An 18,846-nucleotide genomic window follows, 5' to 3' on the forward strand; every position below is an offset into this window, starting at 1 on the left:
GTCCATTTTTATTAAATGAACACGGAAATAACAAAAATAACAAAGAGAACGACCGAAAACAGTTCTGGCTGATGCAGACACACGACAGAAAACAGAACATAATCACCCACGAAACACAATAGAAAACAGGCTCCCTAAATATGGTTCTCAATCAGGGACAACGATTGACAGCTGCCTCTGATTGAGAACCATACCAGGCCAAACACAGAAATAGCAAATCCTAGAAAAACTAACATAGACAACCCACCCAACTCACGCCCTGACCATACTAAAACAAAGACATAACAAAAGAACTAAGGTCAGAAAGTGACACTATGAAATAATACATATGGAATCATGTAGTAACCAAAAAAGTGTTAAACAAATCAACTCTCTGTTCATCATATATGCATAGTCACTTTAACCATACCTACATGTACATAGTACCTCAATAAGCCTGACTAACCGGTGTCTGTATATAGCCTTGCTACTGTTATTTTCAAATGTCTTTTTACTGTTGTTTTATTTCTTTACTTACCTACACACACACACACACACACTTTTTGTTATTTTATTCCCGCACTATTGGTCAGAGCTTGTAAGTAAGCAATTCACTGTAAGATGCACCTGTTGTTTTCGGGGGCACGTGAAAATATATGTTATATTTGAGAATCTTCAGAGTAGCCACCTTTTGCCGTGATGACAGCTTTGCACACGCTTGGCATTCTCTCAACCAGCTTCATGAGGTAGTCACCTGGAATGCATTTCAATTAACAGGTGTGCCTTGTTAAAAGTACATTTGTGGAATTTCTTTCCTAATTAATGCTTTTGAGCCAATCAATTGTGTTGTGACAAGGTAGGGGATGGTATACAGAAGATAGCCCTATAGTCAATCTTATGGCAAGAATAGCTCAAATAAGCAAAGAGAAACGACAGTCCATCATTACTTTAAGACATGAAGGTTAGTCAATGCGGAACATTTCAAGAACTTTGAAAGTTTCATCAAGTGCAGTCACTAAAACCATCAAGCGCTATGACGAAACTGGCTCCCCTGAGGACCGCCACTGGAAAAGAAGACCCAGAGTTAAGTTCATTAGAGTTACCAGCCTCAGAAATTGCAGCCCAAATAAATACTTCACAGAGTTCAAGTAACAGACACATCTCAACATCAACTGTTCAGAGGAGACTTCATGGTCGAATTGCTGAAAAGAAACCACTACTAAAGGACACCAATAATAAGAAGAGATATGCTTGGGCCAAGAAGGACGGAGTCCAAATTTGAGATTTTTGGTTCCAACCGCCAAGTCTTTGTGAAAATCAGTATAAGTGAACGGATGATCTCCGCATGTGTGGTTCCCACCGTGAAGCATGGAAGAGGAGGTGTGATGGTGTGGGGGTGCTTTGCTGGTGACACTGTCTGTGATTTATTTAGAATTCAAGGCACACTTAACAAGCATGGCTACGACTGCATTCTGCAGCGATACACCATCCCATCTGGTTTGTGCTTAGTGGAACTATCATTTGTTTTTCAACAGGACAATGACCCAACACACCTCCAGGCTGTGTAAGGGCTATTTGACCAAGAAGAAGGGTGATGTAGTGCTGCATCAGATGAACTGGCCTCCACAATCACCTGACCTCAACCCAATTGAGATGGTTTGGGATGAGTTGGACTGCAGAGTGAAGGAAAAGCAGCCAACAAGTGCTTAGCATATGTGGGAACTCCTTCAAGACTGTTGGAAAAGCATTCCAGATTAAGCTGGTTTAGAGAATGCCAAGAGTGTGTAAAGTTGTCATCAAGGCAAAGGGTGGCTACTTTGAAGAATATCAAATCTAACTTTTTTTGTGATTTGTTAAACACTTTTTGGGTTACTACATGACTCCTATGTGAAATTTCATACATTTGAAATTTGTCTTCACTTTTATTCTACAATGTAGAAAACAGTAAAAATAAAGAAAAACCCTTGAATGAGTAAGTGTGTCCAAACCTTGTTGTCACGTCTTCCGCCGGAGTCGGTCCCTCTCCTTGTTCGAGCTGTGTTCGGTGTCACCGGCCTTCTAGCCATCGCCGATCCACTTTTCATTTTCCATTTGTTTTGTCTTTATTTTCTACACACCTGGTTTCAATTCCCCCATTACATGTTCATTATTTAGCCCTCTGGTTTCCCCCATGTTTGTGTGCGTGTTTGTTTTATTGTTCAGGATGTTACTGACAGCTGGTATTTTGTTGCTGGGTTTTGTTATAACGGCCGTTTATTTCTTGGTACCGGTATTTTTTCCACACCATAGTATTGTGTTTATACTGGTGATATCTTGTATTAAATACCTTGTCCACGCATCTCAGCTCTCCTGCGCCTGACTCCTTTCACCAGTTACCCACAGCCTTGACAGAAACACGCACCCACTCGGAATGGAGTCAGCAGTAGCAGGTGCCCCTGCATGAGGGGTTGAGGAGCGAGTCCAGCAGCACGCCGCCATGCTACAGCATCTCGGCAGCGCCATGGATCGAGATCTACAAACCATGGAGCGCTGGGAGAGAAGAGTCCCTCCAGCACCACCAGTCTCACCATCACTCACCCCTCCTTCGCTCGGCCCAGTGGGATTCAGGCTCGCCCTCCCGAGGGAGTATGATGGAACGGAGGCGAGTTGTCAGGGGTTCTTGCTCCAGCTAGAGCTCTACCTGGCAACCGTCCACCCGGCTCCTTCAGACCGTGAGAGCGTGGCTGCCCTCGATTTCTGCCTCTCAGGGAAAACCCTGGAGTGGTCCAATGCTGTATGGGGGGAAGAAGAAGCGGTGTTGGACCACTTTGAGGATTTCACTCGTCGCTTCCGGGCAGTCTTTTACCACCCGCCTGAGGGTAGAGTGGCGGGTGAACGTCTCGTCCACCTGAGGCAGGGGATGAGGAGCGCACAGGAGTTTCCGGTGGAATTCCGGACCCTGGCCGCTGGCGCAGGATGAAACGACAGGGCCCTGATCGAGCACTACCGGTGTAGTCTGCGTGATGACGTGTGTCGGGAGTTGGCCTGCAGGGACACCACTCTCACATTCGACCAGCTGGTGGACCTGTCCATCCTGCTGGATAACCTGCTGGCTACCCGCGGACGTCCAGATCGGGGTCTTTAGGTTCCATCACCCAGCACCGCCGCTCCGACTCCCATGGAGCTGGGAGGTGCTGCACTTAGGACGACTGGAGAAGGGGCCGTTCCATGCACCATCTGTGGCCGCAGAGGGCACACTGCCGGTCGGTGCTGGGGAGGTTCCTCTGGGAGTCGAGGCAGCAGGCAGGGCACTCTCTTAATTTTCCTGAGGTTTCCCCGCATTCAGAGCATAAGGCGCTCGTAGATTCAGGCGCAGCTGGACATTTTATTGACAGATCATTTGCCCATAGTTTAGGGATCCCCATTGTTCCTGTGGATATGCCCTTCCCGGTGCACGCCCTAGATAGTCGACAATTAGGGTCAGGGCTAATTAGGGAGGCCACCGCTCCACTGGGCATGGCTACGCAGGGGGGTCACAAGGAGAGAATCAGTCTCTTCCTTATTGATTCTCCTGCATGTCCCGTGGTGCTGGGCCTACCCTGGTTGGCCTGTCATGACCCCACTATTTTGTAGCAACAGAGGGCTATCATGGGGTGGTTACGAAAGTGCTCGGGGAGTTGTTTAGGGATTTCCGTCGGTGCTACTACGTTGGAAAGTCAAGACCAGGTCTCCACCGTGTTCATCCCCTCTGAATATGCCGATTTGGCTCTCGCCTTCTGTAAGAAGAAGGCGACTCAATTACCACCCCATCGGCGGGGGGATTGTGCGATAAATCTCCTGGTAGACGCAGCACTTCCCAGGAGTCACGTGTATCCCCTGTCGCAAGAGGAGACGGCGGCTATGGAAACATATGTCTCCGAATCTCTGTGTATTGACTTTCGAGCCATCAACCAAATCACTGTGAGGTACAGTTACCCGCTACCTCTCATAGCCAGTGCGATCGAGTCAATGCGCTTCTTCACAAAATTGGATCTCAGGAGCGCTTACAACCTGGTGCATATCCGGGAGGGGGACAAGTGGAACACGGCATTTAGTACCACATCAGTGCACTATGAGTACCTCGTCATGCCGTACGGATTGATGAATGCTCCATCAGTCTTCCAGGCCTTTGTAAACAAGATTTTCCGGTAGTGGTGTATATCGACGACATTCTGATATACTCTGCTACATGCGCCGAGCATGTGTCCCTGAGGCGCAGGGTGCTTGGTCGACTGTTGGAGCATGACCTGTACGTCAAGGCTGAGAAATGCCTGTTCTTTAAACAGTCTGTCTCCTTCCTAGGGTACCGCATTTCCACTTCAGGGAGATGGAGATGGAGAGTGACCGCTTCTCCCACCACGGTAAAGGAAGTGCAGCGGTTTTTAGGGTTTTCCAACTACTACCGGAGGTGTATCAGGGGTTTTGGTCAGGCATCAGCTCCCATTACCTCACTGCTGAAGGGGGGACCGGTGCGATGGCAGTGGTCGGCTGAGGCGGACAGGGCTTTTGGTCACCTGAGGGCTTTGTTTACCTCGGCTCCGGTGCTGGCCCATCCAGATCCCTCTTTGGCGTTCATAGTGGAGATGGACGCGTCCGAGGCTGGGATAGGAGCTGTGCTCTCTCAGCGCTCGGGTACGCCACCAAAGCTCTGCCCCTGTGCCTACTTTTCAAAGAAGCTCATCCCGGCGGAACGAAACTATGACGTGGGGGACTGGGAGCTGTTGGCTGTCGTCAAGGCTTTGAAGGCGTGGAGACATTGGCTTGAGGGAGCTAAACACCCTTTTCTCATCTGGACGGACCACCGCAATCTGGAGTACATTTAAAGAAAAATGTATTTTACCTTTTATTTAACTAGGCAAGTCAGTTAAGAACAAATTCTTATTTTCAAGGTCCATGGATCCCACACCCATACTCCCGGCCTCTTGCCTGGTGGCACCGGTAGTGTGGGTGCTGGACGCGGACATCGAGCGGGCGTTACATACAGAGCCCACTCCCCTCCAGTGTCCAGCTGGGCGTCTGTGCATTCCGTTTGCTGTCCGCGACCGTTTGATCTATTGGGCCCACACGTCACTCTCCTCTGGAATGGCCGATCCATCAGTGGGTGCTCTGATCATTGGGTGTGCTTGCCCCCACCTGCCCCCAGCCCAAAGGAATTTTCCAAGGGTGGGAAGGACCAATCCCCGGCAGATGCATGGGCGGGCGTGGAAGCGAGCGCGCCAGCACACACACCGCTCACAGCGTAAAACCAAAACAGAAAACGGAAATAATTAAACACAAAATATACAATAATCACATTCCCACCCTCACCCCTGATTGGAGGACTTCAAACGTTGATACTGTGCATGTATTTATTTCCACACACATTAATTCCAACGTTCAGACAGCCACAGATCAGCCCATCTTTCCCAGTAAATCATCATTCTACCATTTCCATCTGCAAAACATCCCTCTATTATACCATGGGGTGTCATTAGGGATTTGAACCTCCCCATCTGCAACGTTTCTGCTGAAATTGCCCCAAAAATTTAAAAAAATGTACCTAAGAGCACAGTGATTGTGGCTGTGGTCCTTCAAATCCCCTAACAATACAATTTGCAGGTCCAACCATGCCCTGATATGTAAGGGATAAACGTTGACGTTCTGTACATTACCTTGGAAATAATGGACGACGCAGCGGGATGAGGTGGAGCCGAGTCCCAATATCTTTTCCAACTGTCCCGTTATCTGGTTTTAATGTCCATTCTAGAATGCCCTTCTGACCAATCAGAAATTAGTATTCAACAATGTTGTGATATTGTTGAATGTTTTGTCTCGGGCTTAACAACACCCATGCCAATATATCCTCCAAACAATACCCCATATTGACAAAGCAAAAACTGTTTTTTAGACAATTTTACAAATGCATAAAAATACAAATAAACTTAAATATCACATTTACATAACTATTCAGACCCTTTGCTATGAGACTTGAAAATGAGCTTGGGTGCATCCTGTTTCCATTGATCATCCTTGAGATGTTTCTAGAACTTGATTGGAGTCCACCTGTGGTAAATTCAATTGATTGGACATGATTTGGAAAGGCACACACCTGTATATAAAGTACTACAGATGACAGAGCATGTCAGAAAAAAATACATGTCATGAGGTCGAAGGAATTGTCCTTAGAACGCCGAGACAGGATTGTGTAGAGGGGAAGGGTACCAAAACAGATCTGCAGCATTGAAGGTCCCCAAGAACACAGTAGCCTCCATCATTCTTAAATGGAAGAAGTTTGTAACCACCAAGACTCTTCCTAGAGCTGGCTGCCCAGCCAAACTGAGCAATTGGGATTAAAAGGGCCTTGGTCAGGGAGGTGAACAAAAACCAGATTGTTACTCTGACAGAGCTCCAGAATTCCTCTGTGGAGATAGGAGAACCTTCCAGAAGGACAATCATCTTTGCAGCATTCCACCAATCAGGCCTTAATGGTAGAGTGGCTAGACGGAAGCCACTCCTCAGTGAAAGGCACATAACAGCTCGCTTGGAATTTGCCAAACTCTTTAATTATTTGTTACTTTTATAACTTTTTTTTTGGGGGGGGGGGTATTTTCTTAACTGCATTGTTGGTTAAGGGCTTGTAAGTAAGCATTTCACTGTAAGGTCTATGTTTTGATATTTAAATATCTGAATTCCTCACCACCCCACTCAATTAGTGATCATTTTGATTAACCTTCGATTAACAGATTCATTTTAGGAATGTTTACCACATTAAATAAATAGTTAAAACAATTTTTTATACCTGCTTTTCAAAACTTTTCAAGTGAATTTAGAGAAACATCAAATCTATTGTTCTCTGTAAAATATTCAATGTTGATTGTATGAATCTGAAACTTGTTGATTTATTGAATGACTTATACATCGAATTCATTATATTGCTAGATGTTTATCACTTTACCTATCTTTATTTTGGCAAAATAAAAGGTGTTGCAGTGTCAAGTGTCAATCATAGAGATAAATGGAGGACTCTAGGTCGATATAATGGGCTCCCGAGTGGTGCAGTGGTCTAAGGCACTGCGTCTCAGTGCAAGAGGCATCACTACAGTCCCTGGTTTCAAATCCAGGCTGTTATGACATCCGGATGTGATCGGGCGGGGCACAAAGGCCCAGCATTGTCCAGGGTAGGCCGTCAATCTAAATAATAATTTGTTCTTAACTGACTTCCCGAGTTAAATTTTAAAAATATAACTCATTTTAGTATAGACGTTGCCACTGAGGTCTTCCACCATTTTAAAAGTAGTCAACTGGCTAGGGATTCCAATGGGTTGGGAGTGATTAGCCAGTTATCATAGAGCATTATCTTCTTCAAATTAGGTTACCTATACTTTGTAAGCCACAGACTAAGGTAATATCCAGGAGCCAAGATTTATATCAGGACAATGGCCCCAAGATCCATACACAGAACCAGTGAGTTGAGACCATGACAAGTTAAAGACCGAGAACAGTAGAGGACAATAAAAGCACCTCAAAAGCACAATCCAGTACAGTATAATACAGCACAACAGCAGTGGTTACTAAACGGCACACTTTTCCTAACATTCACTCACTTATAAACGTGACCTGCGGAGTGCACCAGTGCCGTTCGGATAATAAACTGAACGGCACATGGTTAGGCTACATCTGTGCCGTTGCTTCAAGTCCAGTGCGCTCAGGCTGTTGTTAAATGTGTATCATTTGAGGGGCGCGCATCACAAGCAAGTCATTTATATCATTTTACTTCGACTGTGAGAATCATTAGCACTGCTTAGGCTTAGCTGTACCACAGCCTCTGCCATAGAAACAAATGGGGCATGCCTTTGTTTCCGTGGTTGCACCTTTACGATGCAGAAAACTGCTCAAACCGTTCAAAACTCAGTAACTATTTTACAGGAGCTGGCGCAGGTTGCGGGAAATTAGTCATAACGAGTAAAAATGAAAATAGTTCAAATATAGCATATTTCATCTATTTGAAAAAAATGGTCACAGAAAATAGATGATTTGCAGTATGGATCAGATGAGATGGAGGTCATTACAACTAAATAAATAAATTGTGCTGCAGAATTGTTTTGCCTATCAAAGGGTACAATAAATGTTGGGAACCACTTCAGTAGAGTACAGTATAGTACAGTAGAGAACAGTACAGTATAGCACATTATAGATGTCTAGATTTTGACAAAATAGATATCAATGTTTGGCCTCTTGGAGGGTTGGAGCCCCCCTGCTGGCTATGCATCTCAACACTCTACATTTGTGTGTGCACCTGTCCTCTATCCACATGGTGGTCCTCTTTAGCTCAGTTGGTAGAGCATGGTGTATGCAACTTTAAAATGCCCGTGATGTCACAGTCGCCACAATGGCACAGATACAAAGATGAGACCTCTATGTATCTCTATGGGGTGAACGTTTCGGTCAATTTGGGTCAATTATTTTGGACTTTAAAGAAGCTAACATATAGCTGGCTATCTTTCTTTTGCTCATTCATTCATTTTCAAAATAATATTTGCAGACAGTCTTACTCACCATGTGGCCATGCTGGAGAGGGGTGCAATCCCATCTCCTGGCGATTTTTTTAGGGGTGTGGCGTAAAGCACATTTTTAATTCTCTATATTTGTATTCTTCTTTTCACTCTGTCATTTAGGTCATTATTGTGGATTCACTACAATGTTGTTGATCCAGCCTGAGTTTGCTCCCATCACAGCCATTGAACACTGTAGCTGTTTTAAAATCACCAACGGCCTCATGGTGATATCCCTGAGCAGTTTCCTTCCTGTCGTGCAGCTCAATTCAATACCATAGTTATTAACTTGACCATGATTAAAGAGATATTCAATGTCTGATTTGTTACTAATACCCATCTACCAATCACTGCCCTTCTTTGGAAGGCTTTGGAAAATCTCCCTGGTCTTTGTAGTTGAATCTGCACTTGAAATGCAATACTTAACTGAGGGACCTTACAGATGTTGTATGTGTAGGGTACAGAGGAAGGGGTAGTCATTCAAAAATAATGTCAACACCTATTATTTCACACAGTGAGTCCGTGTCACTTATTATGTGATTTGTTAAGACAAATTGTATTCGTGAACTAATTTAGGCGTGTCTTTGCAAAGGGGGTGAATACTTATGCAACAACAATTTTATAGTTGCTTAACTGTTTTCATTTTGTTTTAATCATTGCGCGTTAAAAATATAATACAGCTGTGTTGCTGTAGGCTCATTTACAGTATAATGCTGCATTGTATAATATTGCACGGTTTTTCTTATTGTAAAACATATTACAGCATCCCTACTGTAAATCAAAAGTACCGTATTTAGCTGGCAACTCAGCGGCCAGTATAATGCTGTAAATGTACAGGGAAAAGTTGTACAGTGTAATGCTTCACAGCTCTGGACTGGCTGGCAGAATTTCTCTAGGTCCTCTCAGAATTTGGAATTGGAACGTGACAGAATGTGACAAAAACAAATCATGGCTTTTCTCACTAAACTAAAGATTGATGTGTGACCCCAATCCTAGTCTAATTTAGCCTTGCTGTTGAATATGTAAATGGCATGGGGCCAGCATTTTAATGTTCTGCTTATCCTCTCTAGCACGTTCCTCTTTGCCTTTGCTAATCTGTGCTATTTGCCCATTCCCCTCCATAGACTCCAATTACCGCGTAATTGCTTGATTGATATAGATCAAATCTTGATTAGGTGGAATATCCTACCTAGGCAGGTAACCTGTGATACAAGTCAATATTCAACGGACATCGGGAAATTACGTGGAAACCGGCTACTAGGGTCAATGGTGAGTGCTGTTACCTTCAAGTAGGCTTTGGTTTTGAAAGGATGTTGTGGACAGGAATGGCAGATGGGCATAAGCATCTGCCTCTGGTTCCAAAGGGCCAGATGCATGTTTGAATCCAGCGATAGAGATTAGTTTTTTTATAGGTATTAAGAGACTATGCCTGAACTTAATCCTAACCCTAAAATTATGAGTTAATGCCTAAACTTAACCTTAAACACTTTGACGTTTAGAACAACTGAGCAATTTGACATTTCAGAAACATGAACGAACGTCTAATTCTGACATGAGACTCTGAGACATTGTCGATATGCACACATATGCACACACAGCCACCTTCATTGCTGGCAGTCTCTCCCTGTGTCCCCCTCGGTTTTGGCGGTACACACATTTTAGAATAAAGACATTCAGGCACACACATGCACATAAGCACACACACTCGCACACACATGTACACACACACACACTTCATACCAGTAAAGGCCCCTCTGCTTCTACACATACAAACACTTGCCGACCCAGTAAACTACATCATCCTATTACGCAGCCCTCGTGACTATTTGACATCATAGGGACAAACGGTCATAAATTCTACTCTGAGATTATTACAACAGGCAATATCCTTCATTGGTGCAATGGCACAACTTTGTCTCACGGCGCCGAATTTACTGTCTCGGAATGCAATGGCAATGCATAACAATCCAACTTCAGAGTTCATTTTGAAGGATGTAAGTCATTTTTTAAACGAGCCTCCACTAAGTTTCTTTCTCTCCCAAGGCAGAGACATCAATACCAAGGGAGAGTGCAGCACAACCTATAGCATAGGATGGATCAATACCATAACAAACTCAGTCAAGATTGACTCGAGAACTCTGTGGATCCATCCAGCCTTAGATTGATGATGTGAGGAGGACAAGACGACAGAGTTTCAGCCGAGCGAGAGAGAGACAGAGAGAGTTCTCTCCATGGTTCTGAGAAGAGAGAAAAGCATAATGGAAACTCTCCGTTTCAAAGAGCAATGCATTAACATGGAGATAAGACCCAGGTCGTACTTAGCGTTTCACACCTGTTTTTGTGGTATGCGTTACCTTAAAAGGATACTTCAGGATGTTGGCAAATGAGGTCCTTTATCTACTTCCCCAGTCAGATGAACTCGTGGATACCATTGTTATGTCTCTGCATCCAGTTTTAAGAAAATTCCTAACTAGCAATAGTGCATTGCGCTAATGCTAATTAGCATTAGCTCACGAATTTAACTCTTACTTCCTTCATACTGGACACAGTTCATCTGACCCGGGTGGAAGTAGATGAAGGGCCTCAGTGCCAAAATCCCAAAGTATCCCTTTAATGCCTTATTCCTTCACATACCATTTGTTCTACTTTTTTTTTACACATTCTATGTTCAATTTTCTTGGGAAAAAGACAGCTGCAAACCTTTTGCAATGCCTCCGAGTCCAGCAGGAAAATTACAGAAACACGTAAGTTGAAACATGATATCTGTCCTCCAAGGCCTAGTCTAAGAGACAGCCCTTACCATATGTCACGTAACATGGCTCTGACTCCGGCAGCACCCAGTAGAATTGAATTGAATTTCCTTATCTGCTTTATAACCCTCTTTTTCTGCTAAATGAAAGAGAAGCCATTTGGAATAGCGGCACATTTGTATTCACCTGCCCCCCCCAACCCCCCCGCCCAGACACTTAGTCAGTTCACTAACATACTGTACTACTCGCTCAACCCGCTGTTGTTTTGAGGTTGTTGTATGGTTGGGAGGCCCACGTATAATACATGCGGCTATATCCCTGTATGCTCAACAGGATTCTTCCCATGCCCGGCTATTAAGTCCGACAAGATAAAAGTCCTGGGAATTGTGGTCAAAGCCCTCAGATACAGTTTGCTTCTATGATGTGTTTTTTTTGTGTGTTTTTTTTTTTTTTTGTAAAATTAAGTGCTGCGGTTTTTAATGCCCTCGGGATCCTTTAGTGTAAATTGATTCTATTTAAAAAGTTTTTACTTGAGAAGAGAAAATAGATGGCTGCAGAGAGAGAGAGAGAGAGAGAAAAGGCGGTTAGAAAATGGACTCTCCCCGGAACTGGCCATGAAAGGTTTGAATAAAAAGGAGCTAGTGAGGTGACCAAAGGAGCCGGGACAGAGTCCATTAAGGGGTTAACAATCAGATGACCCTAATGAAGGGCTGTGCAGCTGTATGTACCACGGAGCCACAGGGTGAAACTACAACGGGGACTTTCGCTATAGAAACACAGTGAGGGGGGGTTCCTTATTCTTCTCATGTATACTATACTTAGTGTCGCACAATACAACAAGATATTAGAGATGGAAAGGTCTATAGCCACACTGTTCACAATAATAATATACTGAACCACATAGCAACCACATAGCAATGAGCATCACCGTGTGTGTTCACAAGAACAGATCAAACTACATAGCTGTGTGTGTGTGTGTGTGTGTGTGTGTGTGTGTGTGTGTGTTCACACTAAAAACAACACATCAAACCACATAGCTATTACCACCATCATGAGAAATCGTGTCGAAAATCCCTCCTTCTTGTGAAAACGTGAACCGAGTTGCATACGGAGGCTGTTGTTAGGACTCGGAGGGGAGAATCTCCCCAAAGACAAATGAAACGCGTCACAACATCATTGTGGAGAAAACTGGTGTTTCAACAGAGTTTGTATGCCCTTTACACCTTTTAAGGAAAGATTGTGGCATGGCGATGACAATGGTATACTAACAACTCTCCCTCCCACTCACTCACAAGTACACACACACTCTCTCTCAGTATTTGTCTTTCTCTATCATGCACACACACACATGCGCGCACACACACACGCACAATATCTAGTGAGAGCTCTCCTAAACAGATACTGTTAGGCACTATTGCAGTGAGAGAGCACATACTGTACTGCAATGCTTCATTCGACTGAGACCGTCGATCAACTGAGTCCCATTCAAATGACGTGCAAATAAGGACAAATAATTTCAACACTACGCAAACAACGATTCCCCTACCGGTACTCATTACAATGGCATGCATTGTACGTTTGTTCTATGACAGCTACACAAATACACGCACGCAAATATTGTTTTCATGATGAATAATTATCATTTGCATTCTATAAATTCAAATAAATGCCACACAACATCCATTCTCTATAATAGCTAAGTCCTTAGCTCTATGGCAGAACCAGCTAATACATATTTCAGTGTGAAAGTGTTCAAATACGCCACACAGACTGGACACCCTCCTACTGGCACACATCTCTATGGAAAAGTTAACACATTCATATTCATGTTCTTTGTAAAAAATAAAAAATAAAAATTAAAAGTGGTTCAGGGCAGTTTCTGAGTGTGAGAAGTCCTCTTTCCGCTCAATGGCGCCTTCTGTTTTACACAGAATATTTATTAATCTGCTCAAGGGTTTTTCGTGAGGTTTACAGAAACGGTGATATGTTTGATGCGGGAGAGAATTAAGTGGTGCAGTATCTCCAGTCAAATCCAAACCTTAGGGCACCAGGACCTTAGCCCGGGGTTAAGACTTCAAACCAAATGGGTGAAATACAGTGAGTGTCTGGGTAGCCGCACAATGGGGGGGGGAAAGCTACAGTACACATGCGGTAACTGGGTTAAACGGTAAATCACAGTGGTGAGAGATGCTTTCAGACGTGCATATTGTAGTGTAGTCAGGGAACCATGAGTTGATTTAGTGTAAGATGTACAGCACACTATCTCTGCTGTAAAGGCGATCTTATTCATTCTCACAGTGAATTGCAATTTGCTGTAATATGAACTATAATAGCGTTACAGTACTTATTCAGTAACACCTGCCAACTGGTACGGTTCCGCGATGGCGCCAGAAACACTGAACATGATATTCTAGCAGATGTAATGAAACACATCACACTGATTACAATTGGAGCATATCACAAGTCTTTCCAGACTCCATATCATGATGAATGATCAATATCAAATTACAGTGACATTATTCATACTCTCCAGGTTCCTGTCCTCTGATCATGCCATAACCCAGGCAAGATCAATAACATAATTAGCCACCAACCACATGCATTGCTGTGATACATTATATGGCTGACACAACTTGGCCACTATCGCGCAAAAAATACCATATGAAGGAACCTGGGTCATTTATCGAGCAAAGCGGCATCTGGGCAGAGTGACAAACCCTGACAATTATGGCATGTTACAGCGTGCATTAAAATGGGAGCGCAGCAGAGGTCAAATACAGGCGACAAATTGCACTTGGGTGACCGGAGCAAAAACACCTGGCATGTAGAGCGATGGTGGTCTACGGCAGCGTTGCTCTGGGCTACTGAGGAACCCCCCCCCCCACTCTTTGTATCTAACTGGATTGCACACTATTCAATACACCTCTCCTTGTGAGAAATCACTCAGATGAAACGCAAGAAAGTCATGTGAACTGAGCACGTGGAGAGGATAGGAAGCCATCACCTATTAGAAGAACCATAGCAGCTGTCCAGTGTGTGGGTGCATGCGTGTGTGTGCGTGTACAATGTATGTAAAACCTTGGAGCGCATTTCTTCCCTTCATTCTCTGTACGTAGGCAATGTCTTTAAAGAGGCCCAGCTATACAATGTCAGGTTTTCCTCACCATAGCAACAAACATAGAAACATAAATCTATTTCAGTTACCAAGTGTGGAGTAGCAGCAATTAAATGCAGACCCCCCCCCCCTAATTCAATGTGAATGCGTTATCAGAGATCGGGCCATTCACTCCCAGCATACAGGATATGGCTGGGTTCCACCCCCGTAATGAATGAGGGTGACATTTCTTCATTGGTGTGTGTTTACTTACAAGGTGTTGGCTGCCCTAGGCCTGAGGATGGGAAGGTAGCCAGTGGAAACATGCACAACACTGCACGTCCAATCGAGCTAAAACAAAGTGCCTTGTAGAACAGGCCTGGTGAGAACTGATTGAGAGAGTCAGATCAACAAATGTTGTTTCCTCTGGCAACGGATGGAGCCTTGAACAGCATCGCTAATCATAGCAAAGTAGGGGATCTGTTCGACATTGCAGGCTCGTGGGTCACACAATCGCAATTACCGAAGTCTAGTCGTGTAGCCTGAATACATGCTGCCCTAATAGCGGTAGCCGTGAAAAGACTACTCTTAGAAAACAACTAGCCTTGACGAGCCTATGCGATTTTGGAAAAGAACACATTCCTTTGAGAGAAAAAAAACTCTCTCTAAAAACCCCCGAGCCAAAAAAAAGGCAAAAGCCAACGAAGGTGCAAACACAGCAGCACAGCCGTAATATAAATCCAAGCATTATGTCATGTCATATGGCATCAGGTTGGTGGCAGTGGCACGGTGACGTATACCCTACTGACCTCCTATGGCTCACATAGGGTGATTATGACCGTGTGCCACTCCAGTTTGGCACCAGCGGCACAAAGGCTTTAGTGTAATAGCTTTCCCCTTCGTCTCTCCATCCATCCTGCCGATGACACGCGCGACCCCATCTTCCCTTTTAGAGGTATATAGGCTGGCAACCGGAGCCAGTCTGCAGCCGGAGCCACTCACTTTGTGTGTGTGTGTGTGTGTGTGTGGGGGGGGGGGGGGGGGGGGGGTGGTTCGCTATCAATAAGTGGCAGAGGTTCAGGAGTACTTACACGAGACTCACAATGGGGTCAGCAAGTTACATTTCAAAGCACATGTTATTGAAGCTGGACACAATATCACAGTGCTGTCAATATGGAGCAGCTAGTGGGATTGGGGGGGGGGGGGTTGCAGGATACTGTGATGGTATACACTGTATCAGTCTCGCGCTGTCACAATTGTTTTGTTTAAGGGATTTCAAACAGGGGGAGCAGACTCGTTAAGGGCAAGTCAATAAAGTAGAACCAGAAAGCTGCAAGTGTATCAGAAAACGTGTAGTAGTTGTTCACGTCTGATGGACTAGGGCCTAGACAAGCATTTAATGCATATGTATAATCTAGGCAATTCAAGCATTGTTATATTCAGTTTTGCTATGGTTATTTTATGATGAGCCAGGGTGCATGCATAATATGGAAATGCATATAGTTTAATGTAACAGCAATTTAAATTCAAGAGGTACATTTTTTTAAAGGATTTATTGGCAGAGATTACATTTAAAAAATGATATCACTTAAAATACCACAATCTCGGATGAAAACATATTTGAGCATGTATTTATTATTTACTGTTCGGCTACATATCCATTATGTCATGGGTTGGTTTTTTTGCACAGTATTTGCATCCAACCCGTTCATTAGTTTGTACGTTGCAGTACAAAGGATCCAATGAAAAACTGGACTCCGGTAAGGTGCTTCAAAGCAAAATGTTTTGTCATAACTGTGGCACTATGCCAAAACGTGTAACAGGAGAGAGTCGCCTACTGTGAAGATTTAACAGACAGTTATCTCTGGCTGCGAGAGAACAGATTTACATTTTTCAACGCGCAAAAAAAGACTCGCTGTTATTGCAACATGGAACAGGTGTGTGTGTGTGTGTCCGTGCGTGTGTGAAAGAGATTCTAGGAAAGAGGGGGTGAGTGTGAGAATGAGAGAGCGCGTTCGTGCGTGTGTGCGTGAGGGGGGGGGGTGTGTCATAGGTTACATTCGTGTTTTTTGAAGAAGCAGTAACAGTTACATAGACCCTTACGAATGTTACCTGTGAAACAATATGCACTGACACATACCTATCCATCCATCCAAATAACCCACATGAAACGCTGTTAGGCCGATATCAAATAATCATGTGACAGGCGTGGCCATGGAATGTTAACGTTATAATAGCCCATTTACAGGTTACAGGTTTATCAGACCCTATAATTATTTGTATCAATGGTGCATCAGCAAATGTGAAATGTACCTGATGATGATCGATGAGTATCCTCTCTTCTCCCTTATGCGGGCTCTCGGGCCACAGGTGATAGCTGGAGCCGTAGTTAGGGCTGCTCTTGCTGCTCCTGCCAGTCGCAGACGAGTTCCCTCCGTACGGCTGCGTTGGTGAGTTTACACGAGAGTCGCGGCAATGGTGCTGTGGCTGGTTGGGGTGCTGTGGCTGGTTGGGGTGCTGTGGCTGGTTGGCTTGGTTTGTCCTCTCTGGCTTATTGCGGTCTTGGTCACAGTGCTGCGGACGCCCCTGTGCGTCTTGCTGATGCTGTTGCAGCAGTGGTGCCTGGTTATTCCGACAGAGCTCTCCTGAACCGTTGGCGCAGTAGTAGACAGGGAAGCTGCTCCCCACCAGTAGCTGTTGTTGAGCTCGCAATTGTGGGAGTTGCTGTAGCTGTTGCAGGTCCTGAGTCTGGGACTCGAATGCTCGCCGATTAGCCTCGATTGACTCACATACATTTATAGTGCGCCCCTTCTGTGAGTTTGCTCGGGTTGTTTCAGGGGAGGGGTCCCTGTGTTGGAGTCTGCTGTGCTGCTGCTGCTGTTGCTGCAACAACTGCTTCTGGTCGCGGTGCCCGCCTCCTCCTCCTCCCCGGTAGCGTTCCACTTTGCTCGCCTGTTGATAATTGTCACTGCTTTGCAAATTATCCCCGTGATTAGACTCCTGCAAAAACAGCAGAGAGGACGACGGCGGCAAAGATGGGGAGGGCTGCGGCGGGTGAGCGAGGGGCTGGCGCTGGTGAGAAAGGCTCGCCTCCTCGGAAAAATTGCAGTGGCAGCTCTGAAAAAAAATCTGCTCCGACTGCAGCTGGGAACCGGCTGCGGCCCAAAGGTTCTGTTGTTGGTGCGCTGGCTGCCCTGCGGGTTCACAGACCCGGTGTGAAGGTCGCTGGGCGATGTCGTAGCTTGTCAGAGGCGGGGGGTCGCCGTGCTGCGGCTGACAGGCATGGATACCTCTTCGAGAGGGCTTGCTCAGACAAGGCAGTTGGTGGTGGTTCAGGTAGTGCGAGGTGGTAGTCGAACGCTCTCTGAAAGACGGAGGAGGGGGCGGCAGACTGAAAACGGGAGCGACTGGGTTTGGGTCTTGGCTCTGCACGCTGCCTCGCTCTTCGTCGGGGATTTGGTGCTGATAGACAGCTCCCGCGTATCGATGCCTCATCCCCTTAATAGCCGCGTCTTACTGTGGATGCTCCTTTGCCTTGTATAGCTCGGACACCCGTTCATTGCGATCAGTCCCAGCAGAATAGAGCCGACTCGTCTCATTGGTAGGTTTGACCAGGACCTGCCTTAAAACGTCACCGTACGGCCAAAACACCGCATTCGTTAGAATATTGGTAGCCACATATGCACACATGTTAGTGTATAGAGCCTCAACGACAACGATGCGCGCAACTGATTTAGTTGATGCGACAACCAAGGCTTGATCTATATGGCCAATAATTTATAAACGCATTGGATCTTGACTATCGAATATCCAGTGTTGCCACAACCACCATGTCATCGGGCGATCACTTTTCCTCCAACTGAATCTGCTTTAGCTGTCTACCCTGAGAGCTATACCATAACTAGGCTTAGCCTACTCGGTTGTGGTTCTACTCGGTCTATAGGTCTATAATACGAGGTTCTATAAAACTCTACTTCCAACCACTCATCATAAGCATGAACTGAAAGGTCTAATTAAAAAGTAATGTAATAACTTCTCGACACCTCAAAAGACTTGGTCCATAGAGTCCATTCGAGAAAATTGTTTTTAATAATGGTCGAAAACCCTCCTATCTTATCGTTGAGACTTGCAGGTCAGTGTTTAATATTTCATCATGAGTAGACATGGTTTTGGATTACCAGGCAGAAAAAAAAATCGGCATGATATCATGCACAGCCTGCATGGTGGAGCACAACAAAATGTGCAACCATAAGAGGTGCTCACAAGGCCTATGTAAAAACACTGTAGCTGCTGTCGGATTGCGTTACACACAAAGCATAATGATATAAAAGCATTTGGTTGTCTGGCAACATGGTAGGATTTGTTGTGTAGGCCATTTTAAGACAACCTGCCGATAGATCCGAGGGAGGGAAAGAGCGAGGGAGAGGGGAAGGGCAAAGAGAGGGAGAGCGCTGCCCAAGCTTCTGAAAGAGAT

General features: G+C 45.0%; 1 protein-coding gene across 2 annotated transcripts in view; it reads right to left on the reverse strand.

Annotated features, from left to right (window-relative positions):
• Positions 1-18,062, reverse strand: part of LOC109875218 (small conductance calcium-activated potassium channel protein 2) — a 63,853-nt gene extending 45,791 nt beyond the window's left edge. Inside the window, exon 1 of one of the 2 annotated variants that reach the window (XM_031810304.1) lies at positions 16,686-18,062. In XM_031810304.1, coding sequence (XP_031666164.1) covers positions 16,686-17,867 — 1,182 coding nt within the window. In that variant the 5' untranslated portion in view covers positions 17,868-18,062. The remainder of the gene's footprint in view (positions 1-16,685) is intronic. The other variant, XM_031810306.1, reaches the window with a different exon arrangement.
• Between the last annotated feature and the right edge of the window lie 784 nt (positions 18,063-18,846).

This window comes from Oncorhynchus kisutch, linkage group LG30 (assembly GCF_002021735.2).
Source record: "Oncorhynchus kisutch isolate 150728-3 linkage group LG30, Okis_V2, whole genome shotgun sequence".
NCBI lineage: Eukaryota > Metazoa > Chordata > Actinopteri > Salmoniformes > Salmonidae > Oncorhynchus > Oncorhynchus kisutch.